The sequence below is a fragment of the Lacerta agilis genome, chromosome 15, assembly GCF_009819535.1.
Source record: "Lacerta agilis isolate rLacAgi1 chromosome 15, rLacAgi1.pri, whole genome shotgun sequence".
Lineage (NCBI taxonomy): Eukaryota > Metazoa > Chordata > Lepidosauria > Squamata > Lacertidae > Lacerta > Lacerta agilis.
In genome coordinates, this window is record NC_046326.1 from 9,975,662 (window position 1) to 9,998,497 (window position 22,836).

Sequence of the window (22,836 nt, forward strand, 5' to 3'; positions counted from 1 at the left end):
TCCATACAGTCATTATGCAGTTGCATAAGAGCAGAATAGTTCATTTATGACACGTCCATGCCAGCCTAACGTCAGGGCCGCGTGCATGGATTTAACTCTGTGGGAAGTAGCTTACCCTCAGGTAGGCAATGCTAACTTGTAATCAATCCTAAGCCATCTTTAATGTTTTGAAAGATGGCGTTCCAAAGCAGTGGGGTCACCACGGAAAAGGCCATGTTCCTAGTACTCTCTAATCTTACAGCTCTTAAGAGAGCAGAAACTCGGGTGCTGATGTTAGTACACGGGGAGGCTCATGCCAGGTGTAGATGGTTCTTCAGACAACCTGGTTCCAAACCACACTGTATGGCTTTAAAAGTCTACTGGAAATAGGGTATGAAAACAATTAGGCTGTCAGTGCAGCTGGTACAAATTGGTGTAATTGGTCAGAAGGCCTGTCTGCCACAAGTGTTCTATTATATAAAATATAAACCTGCTATGAAATGTGCCCGTTAAATAGTGTCTGTATGCTGATTTCCATTCTCCTCAGTAGAATAGTACCTTTCTTGTAAAGAATGCAGAATTTTATCCAGCGCAGCTTGACCTAATGTTGTGCCACAACAGTAGAATAAGCTGCACCTAACAAGTATATTTCTGTGCAAGGAGCATAACCCAATGGTAGGAACAGCAGCAGCAAATGTCTCCTGGTCCAAAAAGCACATTTCAAAAACGGCAATGCATTTTAATGTCCGTATTTTTAGAGCTGCTAAGTACAGAAACTGCAGTGTAAGCCCAGAATGTCCCATCTGGCCAGATATTCTCTCGGAGGCGGGTTTAAGGCAGCGTGACCGGTCCCACCCCCCACTGGGCACAGAGCTGGGGGATGCCGCAGGGCATCGCAACTATGGCATAATGCACGAGTAGAATGGAAGGTGAGAGACGGGTGCACCAAATTTTGGCTTTGCACAGGGCGCTGCTGAAATTTGAATGTTCCTATGTGTATCTTTAAATCCTACTTGGGACTAGACAGCTCATCAAATTTATGGCGCATAGAAATTCCTCTTTCAGGGGACGATTTTATATGCCCCCCTCTAATTAGAAGGCAGCTTACAAAGTAACATACAAAAATGCATTATATTAGGAAAAATTGCTTTGCAAAAATGTGTCTGTTAGGCAAAATTGTATACACAAAATGTGTATATTAGAAATGTGAAGCAAAATGCTGGTGAATTTCCCTGGGGGTTCCATCCCCTGCTGCCTTTTACTTGCAAACTGAAGCAGAAATAAGTGTAGAGAACTGAATTTAGGATTGCAAAAATGAGAAACTGAAATTGACAGGTTCCCTCATAACCTAGTGAGAAAGGAGACAGAAAGAAAGCAAGGACCTACAGGTCACATATATAGTCCCGTTTTAAATACAGGCCTAAATAATGATAATCCTGGCACTTCTGCATAGAGAAGGAACATGGGAGACTCCATTCAGAGTGGAACACTCGGCTCAGGAATGCCTCCTCCCTCCATCAGCAAAGCCTACAATGCACTATGACATCCAAACCTTATCAATTCTCAGCACTGGGGACTGCCAAGTTTGGCTGTCTCCTCCTGCCACTGGGCTCCTGATTTAGCTCAACAAGTGATAAGCTGTGGGATATAGCCTGAGCTGATGCTTGACACCATCCAGAACTTCTCTGTTCTTCAGAAGGACATCCAGAATGGTGAGTACGCTGTGTCTCTCTGCTTTTGCATATATTCTTCATAGCACTGAGCTTTCGGCTGATCACAAATAAAGGTTGAACTGTAGACTGTCCCAACGAGGAAGAAGAAGAAGAAACTAAGCAAAGGGAGAGAGCAATGGTTCAGCCTGTATGCAGGCAAGAGAAAACTGGAGAAAGAGTGTTGTCTAGGTCTGGGAAGATCTAATATCCAAGGGATGACGGCGAATATTTGCTCATATTCAGAAGGATGCAGCTATGAAGAAACAGGAAATGGTACTTGTCCCTGGTAGCACCCAGTCCTGCTTGTGTCCTGTTTTGCCTGTCAGGGAAATAATGCAGGATGCTTGCTTTTTTAAAATTAAGTTAGTGTGTACACACATCTGCCACAAATTTATCCAGCTTTCAGTTCCCTCTCCCAGTTCTCTGAATGGGTTTTGTGGATTAGATGGCTCTTCCCCAGAGATGGGGAATCTGTGGCACAATTTTGTCAGGCATGATGGGATCTGTAGCCAAACAACATCTGGAGGGCCACAGGTTTCCTTGTTCTAAATACTTGCCCCTTGCTTATCCCTAAATACACACATGCCAGTGGACTGCTCTCCTTCACCTTCTGATCCTCATTCCCTATAACATGCCAATTGTTAGTGGTTGCTAAGATTGCAGTCCTAAACACTGTTACTAGAAAGTAAGCCTTCCTGAACCAGTTAGGATGTGATTCTAATATTCATCTGATTGTGATGTAAATGTGTTTGAATCACAGCAGTGTGGGATTAAACCGCCCAGAGAACGTATTCAAGTTCGTGTGTGTGCTTTTTGTCAGCTTTGGAAGCCAGGGCAAGATAGGCTATGGCAGAGCAAATATATCCAATGCTCAGCAGGTGAATTAAAAATTAGTTGAGACTGAGATTCCTGCATTTAAGGGGGTTGAATTAGATGATCCTTGGGACCCTGTCCAACTCTGCAATTTGATGATTAAATAACCTGTGCCATCAGTACTGAGCCCACAACTAATCCCCTAGGCTTTCCAAACAGAGCTTTCCAACCTTTTCATGTTGGTGACACACTTCTTAGACGTGCATCATTTCGCGACACAGTAATTCAGTTTTACCAGCAAACCGGAGGTTAAATGACCCCTATTCCAGTCCTGGTTCACATGACACACATGCACACTGCAGCCAACACACTATCTAGAGTTGTAGCCAATGTCGCATTAAGAAAACAGTTCTGTTTTCGCAAGGATTTATACTTCTGCAATGGAACTTTCCTCCCTCCCCTGCCTCCCCCCCAATCTGTTCTGTGGGATCCCTCAATCCTCTGGAGCAGTTTTGGGAAGGGTACGGAGAGAAGAGAAGGTGGGGGAAGTTGTGCAAGTGTAAATCTTTGCACTAATGAAATGAGTGTGTTGTATCTTGTCTCTCCAGTCTGCTAGTTGGGCTAAACATAATGAGTGCTGTGACTGACGTCCTCCCAATGTGTCATTGTATGTAATATGCTGTTGTAACCTGTTACTCTTGTTGTTGTTGTTGTTGTTCAGGCCAGCAGAAAAGCCGGGACGCGGAGCAAAGCTGCCGCAAAACATGCCCAGAGGAGCTCCTCCAATGTCTTCTCCATGTTTGAGCAGTCGCAGATCCAAGAGTTCAAGGAGGTGAGATGCTCAGGGGTTGTTTTCCTGTTGAGCCAAGGGAATGATTTCCAAGCCTGAACTCAGCCTGCATCCAGTGGAGTAAAATTGACAAAGGTGGACTCTGTGAGTCAGGTCTATTTTACCTGGCAGTGGGAATAAGTCTCTCCAAGGTTTCAGATGGGAGTCTGCCACAGCTGCCAACCTGGAGAGGTCAGGGACTGAATCTGGGATGTTGTTCTTCATGCAAAAAATGAGCCATCATGTGTCTCTTTATGTCACCTCTGTGCATGATCAGGGTTCTGAATTGCACGAGGCAATTCAGCATGAGACCAGTAGACTAGGGATCGGAGAGAATGCAGTTCACTTTGCATTTAAAGGTGAACTTAATTCTTTCACACTGACAAGATGCAAATTGAAGGGCAGGTGTCCTTCAAAATTCACACTGCTCTGGATTTTGCAGTGCCGATCTCCAGCCAAGTAATGGTAACTAAGATGCATATACCGGGGTGAGGTGCATATAAGAATGGAATGAAAATGACATACAGAAATGTGTTATGCTCTGAGTAATTGCTTTGCAAAAATGTGCATATTGGGCAAAGTTGCATTTTAAAAAGTGTAAATTAGGAGAAATGTGCACTAAAATGCTGGTGGTTTTTCAGGAGGGCTCTTTTTTTTAAAGAGAAAATATTGCAAACTGGTGTGGAAACGTAGAGAACTGAACTGAAGATGGAAAAAAATGAGAAATTGCGAGAAACCGAAATGGACAGCTCCACCCATCCCTACCACAAACAGTGACCTCCAACTGTCCCTGTATAGACCTGTAAGGTCATGTGAATTTGGGGGGGGGGCTCTTCTCATGGCACAGCACTCTACAGAATATCACAGTGCAGTGAACTGAAAATGGGAATTTTCTGCTCCTGCTCCTGTATTGTAGACTACCAGGGATGCGAGTGGCGCTGTGGTCTAAATCACTGAGCCTCTTCGGCTTGCCAATCAGAAGGTCAGTGGTTTGAATCCCCACAATGGGGTGAGCTCCCATTGTTCTGTCCCAGATCCTGCCAACCAAGCAGTTTGAAATCACGCCAGTGCAAGTAGATAAATAGGTACTGCTGCAGCGGGAAGGTAAACGGCGTTTCCATGTGCTCTGGTTTCTGCCATGGTGTACTGTTGTGCCAGAAGCAGTTTAGTCATGCTGGCCACATGACCTGGAAAGCTGTCTGTGGACAAACGCTGGCTCCCTCGGCCTAAAAGCGAGATGAGCGCCGCAACTCCACAGTCGCTTTTGACTGGACTAAACCGTCCAGGGGTCCTTTACCTTTTTACCTTTTACTGTCTGCTGTACCATTCCGTCTGCTGTACATAAAACAGCAGCCACCAATTTCTTCAGATGTTTCAGACTTTCCCTTAAGGTGGGATCCTGTTTTTGTTTGTATGAATTCCTGTTTTTGTTTATTTTTATATGCTATAGATCAGGGGTGGCCAACTTCCAAGAGACTGCGATCTACTCACAGAGTTAAAAATTGGCAGTGATCTACCCTCTTTTGGAGGGTTCAGGTCAAAGTTGTTGAGCTTTTTTTTTAGGAAGGAAAGCCCTTTTTTAGGGGTTCACGTAAAAGTTGTTGAGCTTCTTTAGGGAGGAGGAAAGCAACATTGAGCTTTTTTTTTTTAGGAAGGAAAGCCTTGTTTTGGTGGTTCAGGTCATTTTAGGGGTGCAGGGCAAAGTTGTTGAGGTTTTTTTTTAGGGGAGCCAAAGTTTTTTTGCTTCTTTGGGGGGAGCCACTGATCTACCGGTGATCTACCACAGACGTCCAGTGATCTACCGGTAGATCACGATCTACCTGTTGGACATGCCTGCTATAGATTATATACAGATTTATTTTAAAAATGTAATTATTACATGCTTTAAAATATCAAGGGTTTTATCCAATGCTGGTCATATTCAGAGCAGACTCACTGAAATCAGTAGGTTTTAATAAATTAGAGCTGTCATGTATTCTACTCATATTGATCCAGAGCAGAACTCCAACGTATAGTTAGCAGAGTAAAAACATAAACACGTTTAAGTCGGCTGTACTCAGCTTCTCCAAAGGAATAACCCGACATCATGAACCTTCTGCTTGTTTCTTTCACACAGAGAAGTTTCCAGAACCCTCTTGAATTAATTAGAATAGGAGAGATCTCTACACATCGGATCAATACTTTCTGTACTAAGAAATGCAAACTGACAAGAGCCATTAATTTAAATGGGACTGTGCTGAGTAGAAGTCAATTGGAGACAACCCAAATGAGAAATAACTCTTGGAGGGTAAACAGGAAAGTGATGTGGGGACGGGGAAGCCCAGACAAGGTAGATTTTACATTTGAATTGCAGGTCTATAACATGCAACCCCAAACTCTACTGGTTTTTGCATAACTTGTGAAACAAGCAAGGGCTACTCAACTAATGAAGTGCTATAATCACTTTTGCCCTTTGCTGGAGAGATAACAAAGAGGAATGGATGCAGGTGGGGGATTGGAAAATATTTGTGCGAGTGTGTATGTTCTTATTATAGTGGCAGAAAGGAATTAAACTTGAGAAATAGAGTAGATTTAACATTCCTTATCTTTCCCCAAGGCATTCAGCTGCATTGACCAGAATCGTGATGGCATTATCAGCAAATCGGACTTGAAAGAGACATACGGTCAACTGGGTGAGTGCCTCCAGTCACCATAAAATTGCACTCTTCAAAAGTTCAGATGATTTTTTTTTAAAAAGAAAAATATTAAGCAACTAACTGGTACAAGGAAAAACAGTGTCAAATAGCCAGGCCTGGATTCAGAGTCTCTGCCAGAGAGAGATTTTTGTAATCTCCATCTTTAAAACTGACAAAGGAACATACAAAACGGGAGATGCCAAAGACTGATCCTGGCACTTTTGGCATGCAAAGCTAGGGGGCTGGTGGGAGCTGTAGTCCAAAACATCTGCAGGTTGGCACCACTTTAGGGAGAAGCAATTGCTGTTTACTAAAAGCAACATTCATAACTGGAAAGAGCTGTAGTGCAGTGGTAGAGAATCTGCTTCACATGCAGAAGATCCCAGGTTCAATCCCCAGATGGGAGTGACTGTTGCCTGGAACTCCAGAGGGCTCCTGCCAGTCAGTGCAGGCAGTACTGAGCGAGATAGACCAATAGTCTGACTCAGTATTAGGCAGTTTCCTACGTATATCTAAAAATTCGCAGTGACCTTTCTAATGCTTATCTTCAGAGCCTCTGAGGACTTGGTGCATGTTATTTCTGGAGCCATGAGCACTTCACGGTCCTTCATCTCTGGATGGTGTCATTTTTGATAAACAGCTTGTCACTTTCAGAAAGGGGTCTGCAGATCTCAGCTTTATTTCTAGTACACAGGGTGGCGGTATGTGCATCCTTCCTAGATTTGGAGAGCTCTATTTTCTCTACTAGCACAGAAAAAGGAGGCGACAAGCTAAAAATGCCAGTGGCAAAATTGTTTTAAGGGGAGACATGTATTCAGATGACATTATCTCCAAAGCAGAAACACTGGGAAGTCTGTTGAATGTAGACCAGGGCTGATATGGTTCGTCAAATTTTGTGTGCACAGGTATCGGAGGGAAATGGCAAAAAATTATATGTCTCTACTATGCCCCTTAAGAGACGCGGATGGCGCTGTGGTCTAAACCACAGAGCCTAGGGCTTGCCGATCAGAAGGTTGGTGGTTGGAATCCCCAGGTTGGTGGTCCCAGCTCCTGCCCACCTAGCAGTTCAAAACCACGTCAAGTGCAAGTAGATAAATAGGTACCACTCCAGCGGGAAGGTAAATGCCGTTTCCGTGCGCTGCTCTGGTTTGCCAGAAGCGGCTTAGTCATGCTAGCCACATGACCTGGAAGCTGTCTGTGGACAAGCGGCGGCTCCCTCGGGCTATAGAGCGAGATGAGCGCTGCAACCCCAGAGTCGTCCGCGACTGGACCTAACGGTCAGGGGTACCTTTACCTTTACCTTTACCTTTACTATGCCCCTGTGGACAGAGTCATATAGAATCAGCCACACATGGTCTTTTGCACTGCCCCTTGTATCAGACAATTCAATCTAAGTACATTAATCAGTTGGCTGTTAGCAGGGAGTGGCATACAGGCAAACGTTAGTGAAATATACTCGGAGTCAAGTGTGAATTTCATGCTCTTTATTCAGCTCATAGTAGTGAGGAATGCAGTTCCCCCAAAACGTTTGCTTTATATACACTATTTACACAATGGGCCCCACGTGATTGGCTAATTCCGGGATACTCCTGTATGCCAATCGGAGTGCAGATTCACTTCCACCTGGAGCTGGATTGGGTGGCTCCTGTGGACCAATCAGACTGCTGCAATCTCAATCCTATTGTTCTGGGACCAGTCAGACTGCTGCATTTTGGATCCTATTCAAATCAGTACATAACAGTTAGGTAGCCTTCCTTATGTTAACTCAGGGTGGGGATAAGGGGAAGATAGTAGCCAGGTCTCTGCAACATGCAATGAGGATTTGTGAATGTTAGAAAACAGTATTTTAATTGTTAGGGACTGGGGAAACCCTGCCAGATGGGCAAGGCATAAATAATACACACACACACACACACACACACACACACACACATTATAAATTATATTATATCTCTGAAGATTGAGGATAGGCAAAATTTCCCCAGAATTCCAGGTTAGGGGGTGTTTTACTTATCTCAGAAATTAGACCTGTATTGTCCAACCTGGTGCAACGTCCACCATCTGTATTGAAAGAAGGATTGCAGATAACTGACCCAAGAACACAACAAGAACAAATAGTCATGAATGAACAATAAACAGGATGTCTGGAAAGGTCCCTGGAGTACACTACTAGGAGCCTGCTTTTTTCTCTACAGGGAAAATAAATGTGAAGGAGGAAGAGCTGGATGAGATGCTAAAGGAAGGAAAGGGGCCAATTAACTTCACGGTCTTCTTAACACTGTTTGGGGAGAAACTGAATGGTGAGTTGGTGCTGCCATAACCAAGGACCTTGCTAACAAACCCTCAGTCTTGCTCATTAACCCTCAACCCAGCTCTTGATTTCCACCCAACGCCCCTGAACTTAATGCAATAAGAGGCCAAGAAAAAAACAAAACTGATTTACCACTAAGGGCACTTCCAGACTGCCACTATTTTCAGGAAGGGTTCAATCACATGCCAGCAAATGGAGGTTGCACAATTGAAGCTAATTTGAAGCTCTTGTACAACAAACCTACTCCCCCCTCCAAAAAAAAAAAAAAAGGTTGGCGGCAAGGCAGGAAGGGGACACGGGTGGCGCTGTGGGTTAAATCACAGAGCCTAGGGCTTGCTCATCAGAAGGTCGGCGGTTTGAATCCCCACGACAGGGTGAGCTCCCATTGCTCAGTCCCAGCTCCTGCCCACCTAGCAGTTTGAAAGCACGTCAAAAGTGCAAGTAGATAAACAGGTACCGCTCCGGCAGGAAGGTAAATGGCATTTCCGTGTGCTGCTCTGGCTTGCCAGAAGCAGCTAAGTCATGCTGGCCACATGACCCAGAAGCTGTACGCCGGCTCCCTCGGCCAGTAACGCGAGATGAGCACCTCAACCCCAGAGTCAGACACGACTGCACCTAATGGTCAGGGTTCCCTTTACCTTTAATTGGCAGGAAACTGCAGGTAATGATTTCTTGATGCAACATCATCTAACCACCCCTCAAACAAATTAGAATGAACGCTTAATACATTGTGGGTGTCCTGTGGCCTCCCCACAAACCCTGTGCAAAACAAATCAGGATGAATGCACAATACGCATGTCATATGAAAGGGGTGCTAAAAAAAAGTGTGTGTGTGTGTTTGTTTGTTTGTTGCATTTACACCCCACCTTTTTCTCCAAGGAGCTCAAGTTGGCATCCATGGTTCTCCCCCTCCTCATTAATCCCCACAACCACTTTATGAGGTGGGTTCGGCTGAGAGGCAGTGACAGACCCAAGTTCGCCATGTGAGCTTCAAGGCTGAGTGGAGATTTGAACCTTGGTCTCCCAGGTCCTAGTCTGACACTCTAACTATTATGCCACACTGGCTTTGGGTAGGAATTGTCCGTTCAAGCAAAGCCCGTGTGTCCAACGTTCTCTGTCCGGTAGCACCAGGGCATTGTGCCAAACGGACAGGTGAGTTTAATGCTGCGCAACAGTTGCTCACTAGAAGGACAGATCCTGAAGCTGAGGCTCCAGTACTTTGGCCACCTCATGAGAAGAGAAGACTCCCTGGAAAAGACCCTGATGTTGGGAAAGATGGAGGGCACAAGAAGAAGGGGACGACAGAGGATGAGATGGTTGGACAGTGTTCTCGAAGCTACTAACATGAGTTTGGCCAAACTGCGAGAGGTAGTGAAGGATAGGCGTGCCTGGCTTGCTCTGGTTCATGGGGTCACGAAGAGTCGGACGCGACTGAACGACTGAACAACAACAACAACAGTTGTGCTGACAGAAAGCTGTGCAACAGATGGCAAGAGTTACCAGCAACCTACTTACGCTTTCTCTTGTGCAAAAACATTTTGCCTGCCACACCACTAAGTGGCTTTAACCTAGGGCTATGTTACATGCAACCTCAATGGAAAATCATGACATAAGCATCCCCATACTGCAGGATGAATGTTGCTGTTACTTCCTGATGGTTCACAAATATACTTAAGTGGTCAAGTGGATGAGTCACAGAAGCCCCAGTATGGGTCTTTGGGACTGGCAAAAAGTTCTTGAGAAAAGGCAAAAGTGAATCCATTCCATTGGTCAGTTCCCTTAAGGCAGTGATGGCTAAACTTGGCCCTCCAGCTGTTTTTGGACTACAATTCCCATCAACCCTGACCACTGGTGCTGTTAGCTAGGGATGATGGGAGTTGTAGTCCCAAAAAAGCTGAAGTGCCAAGTTTGGCCATCACTGCTTTTAGGTGTAGGAGCCAGTTACACTTTTCTGTCCTTAAGATCTCCCTCCCTCCCTCCCTCCCTCCCTCCCTCCCTCTCTGTGTGTGTGTGTGTCTCGCCATTGTTTGGTTTGGTTTTTGTTAATTTTCCATTTCCTTCCTGGAACTGCAAATCTTCCAGACTCCCTGTCCAGCCCTCTCCCAACCAAAAGGGAGGGTCTGCTCTCAGTTTGAGGATCTTTGCTGTATGTTGAGCAATCCTTCTCTTCTACAGGCACTGATCCCGAGGAATCCATCCTTGCTGCCTTCAAGTTATTTGACCCCAACGGAACTGGCTGTGTGAACAAAGATGAGTAAGAACATTAACTACAGTTCAGATCCTGAGTAAAGCCCATTGGATTAGGTCTGGTTGGCTTAACCAATGGTGGGGGTGAGGAAGCCATGGCTCATTGGAAGGGTATCAGCTTTGCAGGCAGAAAGTCCCTGGTCCCATCCCTTGGCATCTTCAGGTAGAACTGGGAGGAACCCTTGTCTGAACTCCTGGAGAGGTGCTACCAGTCAGTGTAGGCACTACAGAGCTTGATGGTCCAATGGCTTGACTCAGTATAAGGAAACCTCCTAGGATTTCTCCATACAAGCCTCTCTTCGCCCAGCATAGGGCCATAGCTCATGGGTAGAGCAAGCAAAAGTTCCCAGGTATCCCTAGGGCGGAGAGAGACCTGGAGAGCTGCTGCCAGTCAGTGCAGGCAATACTGAGCTAGAAGCACCAATGGCCTGGTACAGTGTACGGCAGCTTTCTCTATTCCTTTTAGAGTTTTGGGTGGTGTGTTGGAACAGCACTGACTTTTTATTTCCAATTTGTTTTCCAGGTTTAAGCAACTCCTGATGACTCAGGCGGACAAGTTCTCTGCTGAGGAGGTGAGGCAACTCTTTCTGGTCTAGTACTAGTTGAAGTGTGCTTCTTGCCCTTCCTCTTTAAATCCCAATTTCCCCTTAGCAGGAATCTTTCACAAGCATCAAACCTAGGAGACACCTTTCAACAGGTATATTAATATGGCATAAGGGACACATGCACTCTGATTTCCATCACAGTGTCACATTATGCCAGAAGCGGTTTAGTCCTGCTGGCCACATGACCCGGAAAGCTGTCTGTGGCCAAACGCTGGCTCCCTCGGCCTGAAAGCGAGATGAGTGCCGCAAACCCATAGTTGCCTTTGACTGGACTTAAACATCCAGTGGTCCTTTACCTTTTTTTTACCTTTATTAATATGGTTATGTTATAAAATTTGTAGGACTGGCTGAAAAATGGCAAACCATCCCAGTGCAGTCCAACAGCCATTCAGAAAAGAGCAAACATCATTCCTTTGGGTACCTGGGGAAGGTTTCTTTCTTTAAAAATGCTGTGTAATCAACCAATTGCCCTTACTTTACTGGAAACTCAACATTTTTTACTACAACTCTGCCTGGGGCTGATGGGAATTGAAAACATTCTGGAGGCTACCAGGTTGACAGAGGCCGATGCAAGACGCTTCAATAGCCATTTGGTCATCTAACCTGTTTCCACAACCAGAAAGGAATCAATTCTTAGAAGAGAACTCCCCGCAGTTTCCTGGCGGGTCTGATGGGATGTTAAACGTCTGGACTGGAAGTGGAGCTGCCTGGCGACAGTGCTCTGTGGGAAGCCATAGGCCACATCCAGCTGCATGTGAGAGCCTTAGCAGTGGGTCTCATCTCTGAGAAGGCAGAGAGGGACAACAGTGAAGTAGGAATACATAGCAGAGAAGGAAGCGAAGAAAGAGAAGAGAGGGACGAGGAAGAAACTAAGAAGGCAAATAAAGGAGGTACAGACAGGAGGTGATAAAAGGAGACAGCCCTGCTTCAGAAAATGACAATGGCAGAGAGAAACAGGAGAAGAAATGGCGGGCCTGGGGCTGCTAACCCCTGTGGTGAGCCAGGAAGGGAATAAAGAGGGGGCAGATGGATAGGATAGAGGAAAACTTTGCATTAATGCAGAGGGAGGACCTGTGATTAAAGGAATTACCCAGTCACTCTGATCAAACCAAGATAAGCAGGTGACGGCAAAAACTGCAAATTTTTTAGCAGGGGCAGTTAGAGTTAAGATTTATTATTGGATTATTGCTGTAAACCTCCAAAATGTATTTTGTATTGTTAAAATTTTAGCTCTATCTTCAGCACATTTTGTTTTGTTTTGTTTTATTGCTACAGCTAGTGGTTGATGCAAATAAAGATTCTTCTGTTCTCTGATCAAAGGCCCTACCAGAGGGTCCCTGGTAGAGGCAGATGGAGGAGAACATGACCAACTGGTTGCCCTGGGTGTAGAGCTTCAGGGGCACCACAGCTATCATGTAGAAATAGAAGCTGAGAGGTTGGGGGCACTGAATTGGGGACCCCAAGGTCTGCCTCTGTCCCTGGAGACAGGTGGCCACCTGGGGTTCTGAGGACCCATGAGACCGTTGTCCTGTTTCAGCAGACTCTTCTTACGTTTGACAGCCATTCCTAGCCACTAGTTTCCATGTGTCCCATCAAGCCCTCTCTTTCCTTAGCTTAGCCTTTTTATCTCAGCTTTCATAACATCAACATTATTGCAGATCGAGGCATCTATATAGCTGGATTGGGGGGCTTTGGGCCTTTATCCTAACCCCAGGGGCGTCGCAGGAGGGGGCGGGGGGCCCCGGGCAGCGCCCCTGCTGGGGGTGACACATTGGGGGGTGGCCCCGCCCACTGGGCTTTTTAAAAAACTTTTTTAAAAAATATATATATATATTTTTAGGCTATTTTCGGCACTGCCGGGGTGGAGCCGCAGGGGCTGCCAGCGAGTTGGGGTGTCACCCTCACTGGCCGCCCCTGCGGCTCTGCCCCGGCAGCGCCGAAAATAGCCCCCGCCCTCCAGCGGCTTTTCGCGCCGCTGGCTGGCTTGCGGAGCCGGGGCAAGGAGAGGGGCGGGCCAGCGAAGAGGGGTGACACCCCTCTTCGCTGACCCGCCCCTCTCCCTGCCCCACTTGCGCTCCCCCGAGGAGGCCCGGGCGGCAGCTTCGGGAGTCTCTGCGGGCTGTAGAGAGTCCCGAAGCCCCTGCCCGGCATCCCCTGGGGGCGGGGCGCCGCTGCGTGTGCGTGCGTCATGATGCACCCACCGCGATGCCCCGCCCCCGGGGATGCCGGGCCGCCGCTTTGGGAGTCTCTGCGGGCTGCAGAGAGTCCTGAAGCCGCAGCCTGCAACCCCTTTGTGCTACAGCAGCGGCTTCGGGACTCTCTGCAGTCCGCAGAGGCTCCCAAAGCCCCTGCCCGGCATCCCCCGGGGGGGGGCGTCGCCGCATGTGTGTGCGTCATGACGTCATGACGCACACACGCGCCGCGATGCCCCTGCCCCCAGGGGTGCCTCTTGGCTTCCCGCCCCAGGCAGCCAAGGGGCTAGGAACGCCCCTGCCTAACCCCTTCTGCCACTTTCAGATATCGCTTTCCGCTCGAGCAATGAGCAAACGATGAAAATTACTGTTCCCATTTAACGTAAGAAAAGTCTGCTGGCTCAGAGGCCCATCTCGTTTGGCATCCTGTTCTCACACTGGCCAACGAGATGGCTAAGGGAAACCTGCAAGCAGGACATGCATTCGTGATTTATAAACATAGCATTAACGAACCTAATATGGACATTTTACAAAAGAAATTACTACAGAAAGAAACGTACTGGATACATAGATTTGCATCCCTGTCGCCAACAGGCCTTAATACGAACATGGATTATACCCCTTTTCTGTGAAACTACTACTCACGGTTCAAACTCTTTTTAGTCCCATGTACATTGGCATTCTTGTACAGCTATTCAACAAAAGACTCGATCAGGTCTATTCTTAAAGGTTGAGATACTTTTTAGATGTGTTACTGTATTATTACAATATGTGTAGGTAAGTTTGGACACACCCTACAACATGCGAGCACTATGCCTTTTTAAGAATTAAGTACCAGTTGATATATAAGTCAGTGACTAGGAACGCTTTCCATCAGTCTTTGCAACAGCTTCGTAACAATAAGATTGTGGGAGCTTGCATAGCCCCTTGTCGATGTATTTTACAAGCTATGGAGCTTGTTTTTGAACTTAAATTTAGGTTTCTGCCTTTGGAATGAAGCTTAATTAAAGTCACGAGTTGGAATATTACCATTCACTATCTGGGAGTGTTCTTTTTGTTTGAAGTTTCTTATCCTCCCCCTATATTTAACAGCAACTAAACTGTCTTGAGTTACACAAAATATAATTTCTTCTTTTTTTCCCTTCTGAGGAAACTGATAGATCATAACAGTGAAACGAGATTTTTAGCCGGCAACTCGTCAAGGTTGCTTTGGTAGTTATTTTTGGTATTCGGAGTCACTTGTTAAATTTGTTAAGTTATTATTTTCCTTTGGATTAGTTTATAACTTTTTAAAGTGTTTTTGAGCTATTCTGCTCTCGTATACATTGTTTATTTAAATATTACTATATAAATATACGCTCATCTCATTACAAGGATCTTTCACGGTGTTGATTTTTTCTTTTCACCTGTGATTCCTAGCAATGCCTTTTCAGACAGTGGAGGTAGAATTTCTAGTATTTCTAAAAGAAACTGTATTAGCAAGCTCTTAGCTGCAATTATCTTGAAAGCAATATACATTTATTTTAACTTCAAGAACGGTTCCCCCTTCCAATCTCATGACTCAAGGAGGTGGGGAAACCATGACGACGGAGTCCCAAGGTTCGCAAGACCGGGCAGGGACTAGTCAATTATTTAGGCCAGCCGAATGCCGCTTTCTTATCCCCATTTTGTGTTCCTTCTTCCCTAGGTAGAGCAAATGTGTGCGGTCGCTCCCATCGACGTGGCCGGAAACATTGACTACAAATCCTTGTGCTACATCATCACGCATGGTGATGAGAAGGAAGATTGAAGATCTGTGGGGAAGTCGAAAGTTTGCGGCGGCAACTACCGCTATATTTGAATAAAAGGCCCGATGAGAAATGAAAGAAGCTGCGGCTGTGAGTTCAGTCTGAATCAGTAGCAGCTGGTTGTTGTGGGTCTGGACCACCCTCCTGATACCCCTGGGATATCATTTATGGGGCATAGAGGGTGGTAGTGAGTTTCAGGGCTGTGTACTAGCTCCAGCACTGCCCAGGTAAGCTACAGTGAGGCTCTGTCCCACTACGCAGGGTACCATTCCTCTGAATACCAGAGGCTGGGATCATGTATAGATTAGTCAGTAAAGCATGAGACTCATAATCTCAGAGTCATGGGTTTGAGCTCCACATTGGGGGGGGGGAGATTCCTGCATTGCAGCGGTGGACTGACCCCCGTGATCCCTCCCATCTCTATGAATCTATGTGTGCTACTCTGTTCATGTCCCCGGCTCCTTTGTAGCACTTCCAGGTGAAAAGAGTCAGTGGCTAGCTTGAGTGGCAAAGCATTCAGCCTGGAAAATAAATGTGCCTGCAGCTTTCCAAATGTGGCTGGACTCCAGCTCCCATCAGCATGTCCAATGGTCTAGGTTGATGGGAGTTGTAGTCTAGCAGCATTTGGAGGGCGATTGGTTCCCACCCCTGCTTAATGAAAGATGTCAACCTCTATGCCTGGCAGCTCCTCCGCAGAAATGCCTATGCCTACAGAGCCCCGGGTTCTTGGTTCCAGCTGAGACCATCGGGGTTCTGATTCAGGATGCTGGGAGTTTGTGGGCCTGATGATTCTTCAGGGAGTGGGACCCTTGTAGGTTGATACCACTTTCTCATAGAGCGCAGAATTCAGCCATGATAAATACGTGAGATGGGCTGGGCTCATCAAAGCACTTTATTCATTGTGAAAGGCAAAGATGCATCTCGGCAAAGGGGAATCAGCTTAAACTAGAATATTCCAGTATATTGCTAAAATATACAAAAGTCAGCTTTAAAATGGCATTAGGCAAAGCAGTAGTATTTCGCCTCTTCCTTGTGCGAGGATGCTCAGCAAGATTCAACCCCCTGGGCAAAGCAGAAATTCAGGGTGCCTAAATTGCCTGTGGCACCCAGCGGACCTTCTTTAGGGCTTATCCACACTTAACTTTTGCCCTGTGTTTTGCAGGAACAGGTCTGTGCTTCGAAGCTCCGAGTGCTCTTTAAAGCTGAACTGCAACAAACAGCAATTCAGGAGCCATTTGCTCCAATTCAGCTTTTAAGAATGAGATTTTGCAGAGTAAGCTCCAGAACAACAAAAGAGTACTTGACCCATAGCTTTAAAGGTGCAGACCATGCCTGGAAAGCACAGAGGAAAGGTAACTGTGGATAAGCCCTTAGTTCCAGCATTGCTTACTAAGTAAGGTGGGCATTTCTGCTTCTCTTTGCAAATTGGAAGACGGGGTCCGACATCTGTGAAGAAGTTGAAGCAGCACCAGCAGCAGCGTGAATATTTGCAAAGTCAGCCAATTCACCAGCTGCCTTCAATCTTTTCTTCCTCTGTAGAAAACAAAGCATGTGGTTAAAGCATGGAAACCACAACTGTGAGATGAAGCTACTGCCAGTGCCAATTTGAAAGAGGATTAGACAAATTCATGGGGGAATATATAATAAATAATAATAATAATAATTTATTATTTATTCCCCGCCCATCTGGCTGGGTTTCCCCAGCCACTCTGGGCGGCTTCCAACAGAACATTAAAATGCAATAATCAATTAAACATTAAAAGCCTCCCTAAACAGGGCTGCCTTCAGATGTCTTCTAAAGGTCTGGTAGTTGTTTGTTTCTTTGACATCTGGTGGGAGGGCGTTCCACAGGGCAGGTGCCACTGCCGACAAGGCCCTCTGCCTGGTTCCCTGTAACTTGGCTTCTCGTAGTGAGGGAACCGCCAGAAGGCCCTTGGCGCTAGATCTCAGTGTCCGGGCAGAACAATGGGGGTGGAGATGCTCCTTCAGGTATACTGGACCGAAACCATTTAGGGCTTTAAAGGTCAGCACCAACACTTTGAATTGTGCTCGGAAACGTACTATATGAATTATTATTAATTCAATTTGGATACTGCCCTTCATCTGACGATTCCAGGGTGGTTCACAACAGAATACACAATAAAAGAAAATACACAATAAAATAAAAGGAAAGCAAAACTCCCTCTCCCGCAAACACATTTAAAAAGCCATAGAATGTTAATCAACGCTTGGTTGAAGAGAAACATTTTCGCCTGGCATCTAAAGGTATAAAGGCATCAGGCAAGCTTCCTCTGTAGTTACTAGTCATGCATGATAGCTACATATCCAAAGCTGGAGAGGGCTATTGAGCTCATCTCCTGCTTCTGGGAGTTTCATAGGCATCTTGTCACCCACAGTGCGAAACATATGCTGGACTCAATATACCTTTGGTCTGATTCGGCTGGGTTCTTTTTATGTTTTGAAGATTTCTCGGTTAGAGAGCATCTTCCACCTTGCATTATCACCTCTCCCCCCGCCCTGCCCCCACCCCCGTTTCTTTTGCTGGAATGCCTCCGAGCCACCAAAGATTTCTTAAGGCAGCCTTCTCTAGCCTAGTGCTCGCCAGATGTTTTGGCTTACAACTCCCACAATCTATGATCGTTGGCCATGGGTTGTGACCCAGCAGCGTCTAGGGGGAGCCTAGTTTGAGAACGTTGTCTTAAAGCATAATCTATCCGTCTTGTGTGAGTCTGTTTCCTCGCTTGAGATCCAGTGCGGCACTTCTGAAATTCTTATGTACTTCAGCACTGGGCTTTGGCCCTCACAGCAGAGGCTAGTCTGTTACAGCAAATGGGGCACTGCCCCACCCACGGCAGTCTGAAGTCCACCAGGCCCCACCTGCAGGTGGCCCTGGCTGTCAGCTTTCTCCTCCTTAACATCATTCTTGCCCCTTGTAGAATTCAGCAGGGAGGAGGATGGAGACAGCACTAGAATGATTTGGGTCTGTCTATCATTGGCTCCGGCTCTGCCTACTGTTGGTCTGCCTTACTTGTTCCAACGGGGACCCCCCCCACACCTTTGGCCCCTCCCATAATGCGATATGTCCTTTAAAAAATAAAAATCTCAGGGGAAAAGAAGACTGTCCATAAGGAATAATCCAGTGAGGAAAAGGGATGGATAGAGTTTGTCTTGAATGAGGACAGGCAGTCACCAGAGCTGCTTTGAGGTTTTCTTTCTTAAAAATCAAGCAGCATGTGAATTTTAATGAATGAATGAATGAATGAAAGAAAAAATAAATGAATAAAATAAAATAAATGCGCTGCTCTCACCTGGTAGTGCCCTCAAAGCAATCCCTGCATAAGTTCAGATCAATACAGATGCCCCAAGCCTTCATGCCAGCCTGCAGATCTTTCGTGAGCTTTGATTTGAAAAGTCTCAGAAACTTTTTGCAAGTCCCTCTCAGGAACCTGCCCGGTACCTGACATACAGAATCTATTGCGTCTTTGATTTTCTCCTGAAATAAGAGTTGGGGAGTAAGATCAGTACCTTGGAGGCTCCATGCTCAAGATTCAAAGAGATGCAGCCTTTGTGTGTCTGCCAGTGTGGCCTTCCTCTGCTTTGCTCTGTCGTTCCTTCTCACACCAGCCTCTGCTTGCAAGCTACACCTACTGAAATTCCCTCTTCTACACACCTATTAAAGGTGTGCCTATTAAAGGCCCAGGAGCCCTGTCTTCTCTTGCACTCTACAGTGGTGCCTCGCAAGACGAAATTAATTCGTTCCGCGAGTCGTTTCGTATTGCGAAAATTTCGTCTTGCGAAGCACGGTTTCCCATAGGAATGCATTGAAATTTAATTCCCATAGGAATGCATTGAAATTTTCGTCTTGCGAAGCACGACCATAGAAAAATTCGTCTTGCGAGTCACCTAAAAAATTGCAAAACCCTTTCGTCTAGCGAGTTTTTCGTTGTGCGAGGCATTCGTCTTGCGAGGTACCACTGTATATCAATCTGAAGTGAGCAAGGAGCTGTATATTTTGCTATATTTGTTCATTTTCCTTCCTCTTTACCCTTTTTTGGCTCCAAATAAAGTTGGTTGGAATCTTTGCTGTCTTTACCTGCATGCATTTAAAGCCCCCCCCCCGAATCATGGGAACTGTAGTTTACCACTCTTAAGAGCTACAATCCCCAGGCCCTTTAACAAACTACAGTTCCCGGGATTCTTTTTTGGGGGGGTGAGTGGGTTTTTAATGTATTGCGTGCTATGCAGCTTTTGTGTAAAGCCTCACAGGAGTGAGGAACCTCAGGCCTAGGGGGGCAAAGACAAGCCCCCAGGCCTCTATTTGGTCCTCGGGACTTCCCTCAGGCCACCTCTAGGTGGGCTGGTTGAAATTGTGCCAGTCGAATCCAAAGCAAGGTGGAGAGCTAAAAAGCTCTTGCTGGCGTTGAGTCCACTGGCACAGAAATTGTTTTGCCTTGCTTGCTGGTCCTAGAATACTCTCTTGAAATCTCAGGGGACAATCTGAGTTCCAGTGAGATTTTGCGTGAGCTTCCTTAGGCTTTAGGAGCCAGGGTGTGAAGAGGGCCTGCTTGGCAAACAAGTCTAGGAGCTTAAATCTTTGTTTTTTTGCACCAGGTCCACTTGGGTTACCCAGTGCGAAAAGAGCACTCCAGCTTCTTTGCTTGGCACTGGGTGTGCTGGGGGTGCTCTCTTCTTCTCCCTTGCTAGCCAGGGGGTGGCTCTAAAGGTTTAAGTATTCCTTTAAGAGGCTTTTATGTGGTTCCCAGTTACTATTATTTTTTGAAAGTTCATTTATTTGGTTTTTCAAATTAAAGTTTTGCAATCACATATCCAACATACAACATAAACACAAGATTCCAAAGAATCTCCTGGACTTCCCTCCTCCCCTTTGTGGGTCCTATTATTAATAATTTCCTCCTGCATCTTTTATAATACAGTTGTACCCTGGAACTCGGATGTTTTGGCTCCCAAACGCCGCAAACCTGGAAGTGATTGTTCCAGTTTGCGAACGTTCTTTTGGAACATCTGACGGGGCTTCTGCGGCTTCTGATTGGCTGCAGGAGCTTCCTGCAGCCAATCAGAAGCCGTGATTTGGTTTTTGAATGTTTTGGAACGGACTTCCGGAACGGATTCCATTTGACTTCCAAGGTACGACTGTAATCCAAATATTTTACATCTCCATTATGTCCAAAATTCACCATTAAACCCAGTTATAATTCCCTCCAGGTAGCTTACAGGGCCAACTCTGCTTAGCCTCAGCAACGGAAATGCATGATATGTTTTCAGGCTAATCTCTGGGTGTCAGCCACGTGTGGCGATTCAGTAGCTCTCTGCCCCCAGCCCCAATTTTCAGTAGCAGCCGAGCAAATAAGTTCCAAGAACATAGCAATTGGTAACTTACATCATCTGGATCATCTCCAGCCAGATCCTTGATTTTCTGCACAATCTTGGTGCAGACGAAGCATTCAATCAATGGGGCGTCAGCCTTGTGCTCCTCCTCAAGTCCCTTCCGCTGTCACAAACAAAGATATAAATGGCTTGAAAGTCAAAAATGAGGCTTTCAAGAAAGGACCAAGGCATTATTTTTTATAAATAGTGGGTTTAATAATCGGGCTCTCACTATAAGTGGTTCTTCGTGGCACAAGTAGCTCCTTGGATGTCTAGCTTTTGTTGCCTTTTTTTTAAAAAAAGAAATTATCTGACCTTCTACTTGGGAAGTGAGTGCAGACTGTTTTCTACCCAGGTGTTCACCAATACAAACAAATAATAAGTTGGCTACCAGCATTTATGTATTAATTCTTTGGCAATTATTTCCTCTCTCCCTTATGCACCAAACAGTATTTAGCTATGGGCCTGGAAGGTAATATTTAAAAGGAAAAGAAGAACAAGACAGTTAGTTAGTTCTCCCCAAATTATCCCACGGTAGTTCCTGACCTCTTAAGGCAATGTTTCAGCATGGTCACATGGCTGATCCCAGCTCCAAACTATAGATGAAGAATGTCTAGAGAAATCCTTCTCGTTCTCGTTATTATCATGCAGCTGCCCCCTAAGATATTGCTTTCCACCCTTTCTCATACATCTGGTTAATTTTGCTTAATTTGGGGTGGACTGGTGTGGTTGTATTATACAGGTAAAGGTAAAGGGACCCCTGACCGTTAGGTCCAGTCACAATCGACTCTGGGATTGCGGCGCTCATCTCGCTTTACTGGCCGGGGGAGCCAGCGTACAGCTGGTCATGTGACCAGCATGACTAACCAGAGCAGCGCACGGAAACGCCGTATTATATAACCCACCTGTAAATGTGGTGGAAGAGAGAGGGAAGGGGACAGCTCTTCAGATGGATGTGGTTTTGCATTTCTGGCTCTCACCAACGGAGAACTCCTCTCATGGATCCTGCAATATTCCTCCTTCTTGCATTCAGCAGCAGTAACTGCATCTTTGCACCAGAATTTCGGACCTTGCAGGCATTTACCAGGAGGACCCAGACCTATTCCAGCCAAGGCTGTGAAACAAAAGGGTAAGAGGTAAACTTGCACAGCACACAACCCAAGAGGATTTAGAAGGAAATCTAATATTATCTGTGCATGATTTAGATCAGGGGCATCTCTTTAAAATGTGGGGCGGTGGGACCTTTCTGACCTGATGGGTCTGATCGTTATCCCCCCACCACACACACCCATGAGTCAACTTTGCTGCCGGAAAGAGTACTCTTAGCCATAGCTGTCAAGTTTCGGATTTGAAAATAAGGGATCAGCAGCCTCACCTATCCCGGGGACAGTCACATAGCAGTGGTGGGCGGAGCCAGAAGCAAAAGTGGGCGGCACTGGTGTGAACACGCACAGTAGGCTTACTGTATTTTGGAAATGCTGCCCGTGGGCTACAATGCCTGTAAGCGCAGGAAGTGGCTCCTGCTTGCTTTGAGGCTGCAAGGAGGCGAGGTCTTCCCAGTCCCTGGCCAGCAGGGGGAGGGAGAGGAGCTGCTTCCTTTGAAAAAATGGGAAATTAAAGGGATATAAAAAATAAGGGATAGCAGCGGGAAACTGCTTGAAATAAGGGAGATTCCCAGGGAAAACGGGATACTTGACAGCACTGCGAGTCTTAGCTCTACCTAGGGATGAGGGAGAATCTCAGTACAGTTTGCATTTATAGCCAAGCCTATCAAATTTGCACCTTCTGAAACAACGTGAGAACCAAAACACAGCCATCCTTTGAAATTCACACATATCTGATCTTTGCAGTGCAGTTCTCCAAGCAAAGGAAGTTTTACAAAAATGCATATGTTAGGGGGAAGTGTGTGTGTACAAATCAATATATTAGTGAAAATAACATAGGAAAATGCATTCCATAATGAGAAACTGATTGCCAAAACACCAGATTTTTTTTTTAAATGGATTCTCAAATTGCTGAATCAATGTGAAAAACCGAATTTACAATTGGAAAAATGAGGAACAGAAAGGACCAAAACTGACAAGAGCACTAACACACACTATATTGAGGCTGGTTTGAGCCCTGTGAGAAGCTGCCTTGTGCCATGTCAGATCATTGGAGTCCCATTCACACTATAGTGTTTAAAGCTCTATGATACCACTTCCAACAATTATGACTTCCCTCCAAAAATCTCTGGGAACTGCAGTTTGCTAAGAGCACTGTTAGGAGACCCTGTGTGTGAAGTTACCCCAGATGGAAGAG

The 22,836-nt window shown here is 45.9% G+C and overlaps 2 protein-coding genes across 2 annotated transcripts; one reads left to right on the forward strand and one right to left on the reverse strand.

Annotated features, from left to right (window-relative positions):
• Positions 1–1,590: 1,590 nt before the first annotated feature.
• MYL7 (myosin light chain 7) lies at positions 1,591–15,231 on the forward strand. Its single transcript, XM_033171811.1, has 7 exons — positions 1,591–1,691; positions 3,226–3,336; positions 5,930–6,005; positions 8,204–8,308; positions 10,495–10,573; positions 11,090–11,138; positions 15,051–15,231. The coding sequence occupies exons 1-7, from the start codon at positions 1,689–1,691 to the stop codon at positions 15,150–15,152; spliced, it is 525 nt and encodes a 174-aa protein (XP_033027702.1). The 5' UTR covers positions 1,591–1,688; the 3' UTR covers positions 15,153–15,231.
• A 1,234-nt stretch (positions 15,232–16,465) lies between these two features.
• Positions 16,466–21,104, reverse strand: LOC117060295 (antimicrobial peptide NK-lysin-like). The gene is made up of 4 exons (XM_033172510.1): positions 21,069–21,104; positions 20,549–20,659; positions 18,459–18,643; positions 16,466–16,683 (listed from the first exon to the last, which is right to left on the reverse strand). Exons 1-4 carry the CDS (start codon positions 21,102–21,104, stop codon positions 16,668–16,670), a joined length of 348 nt encoding a protein of 115 aa, XP_033028401.1. The 3' UTR covers positions 16,466–16,667.
• Positions 21,105–22,836: the final 1,732 nt, after the last annotated feature.

Coding starts and splice junctions, on each gene's coding strand:
- MYL7 (XM_033171811.1), top strand. Junction 6,006..8,203: donor AGAGACATACGGTCAACTGG/GTGAGTGCCTCC, acceptor TTTTCTCTACAG/GGAAAATAAATGTGAAGGAG. Junction 8,309..10,494: donor GTTTGGGGAGAAACTGAATG/GTGAGTTGGTGC, acceptor TCTCTTCTACAG/GCACTGATCCCGAGGAATCC.
- LOC117060295 (XM_033172510.1), bottom strand. CDS start 21,104: ATGCTGAAACATTGCCTTAAGAGGTCAGGAACTACC. Junction 20,660..21,068: donor TTAAGAGGTCAGGAACTACC/GTGGGATAATTT, acceptor TGTTTGTGACAG/CGGAAGGGACTTGAGGAGGA. Junction 18,644..20,548: donor CTGGAGATGATCCAGATGAT/GTAAGTTACCAA, acceptor CTCTTATTTCAG/GAGAAAATCAAAGACGCAAT.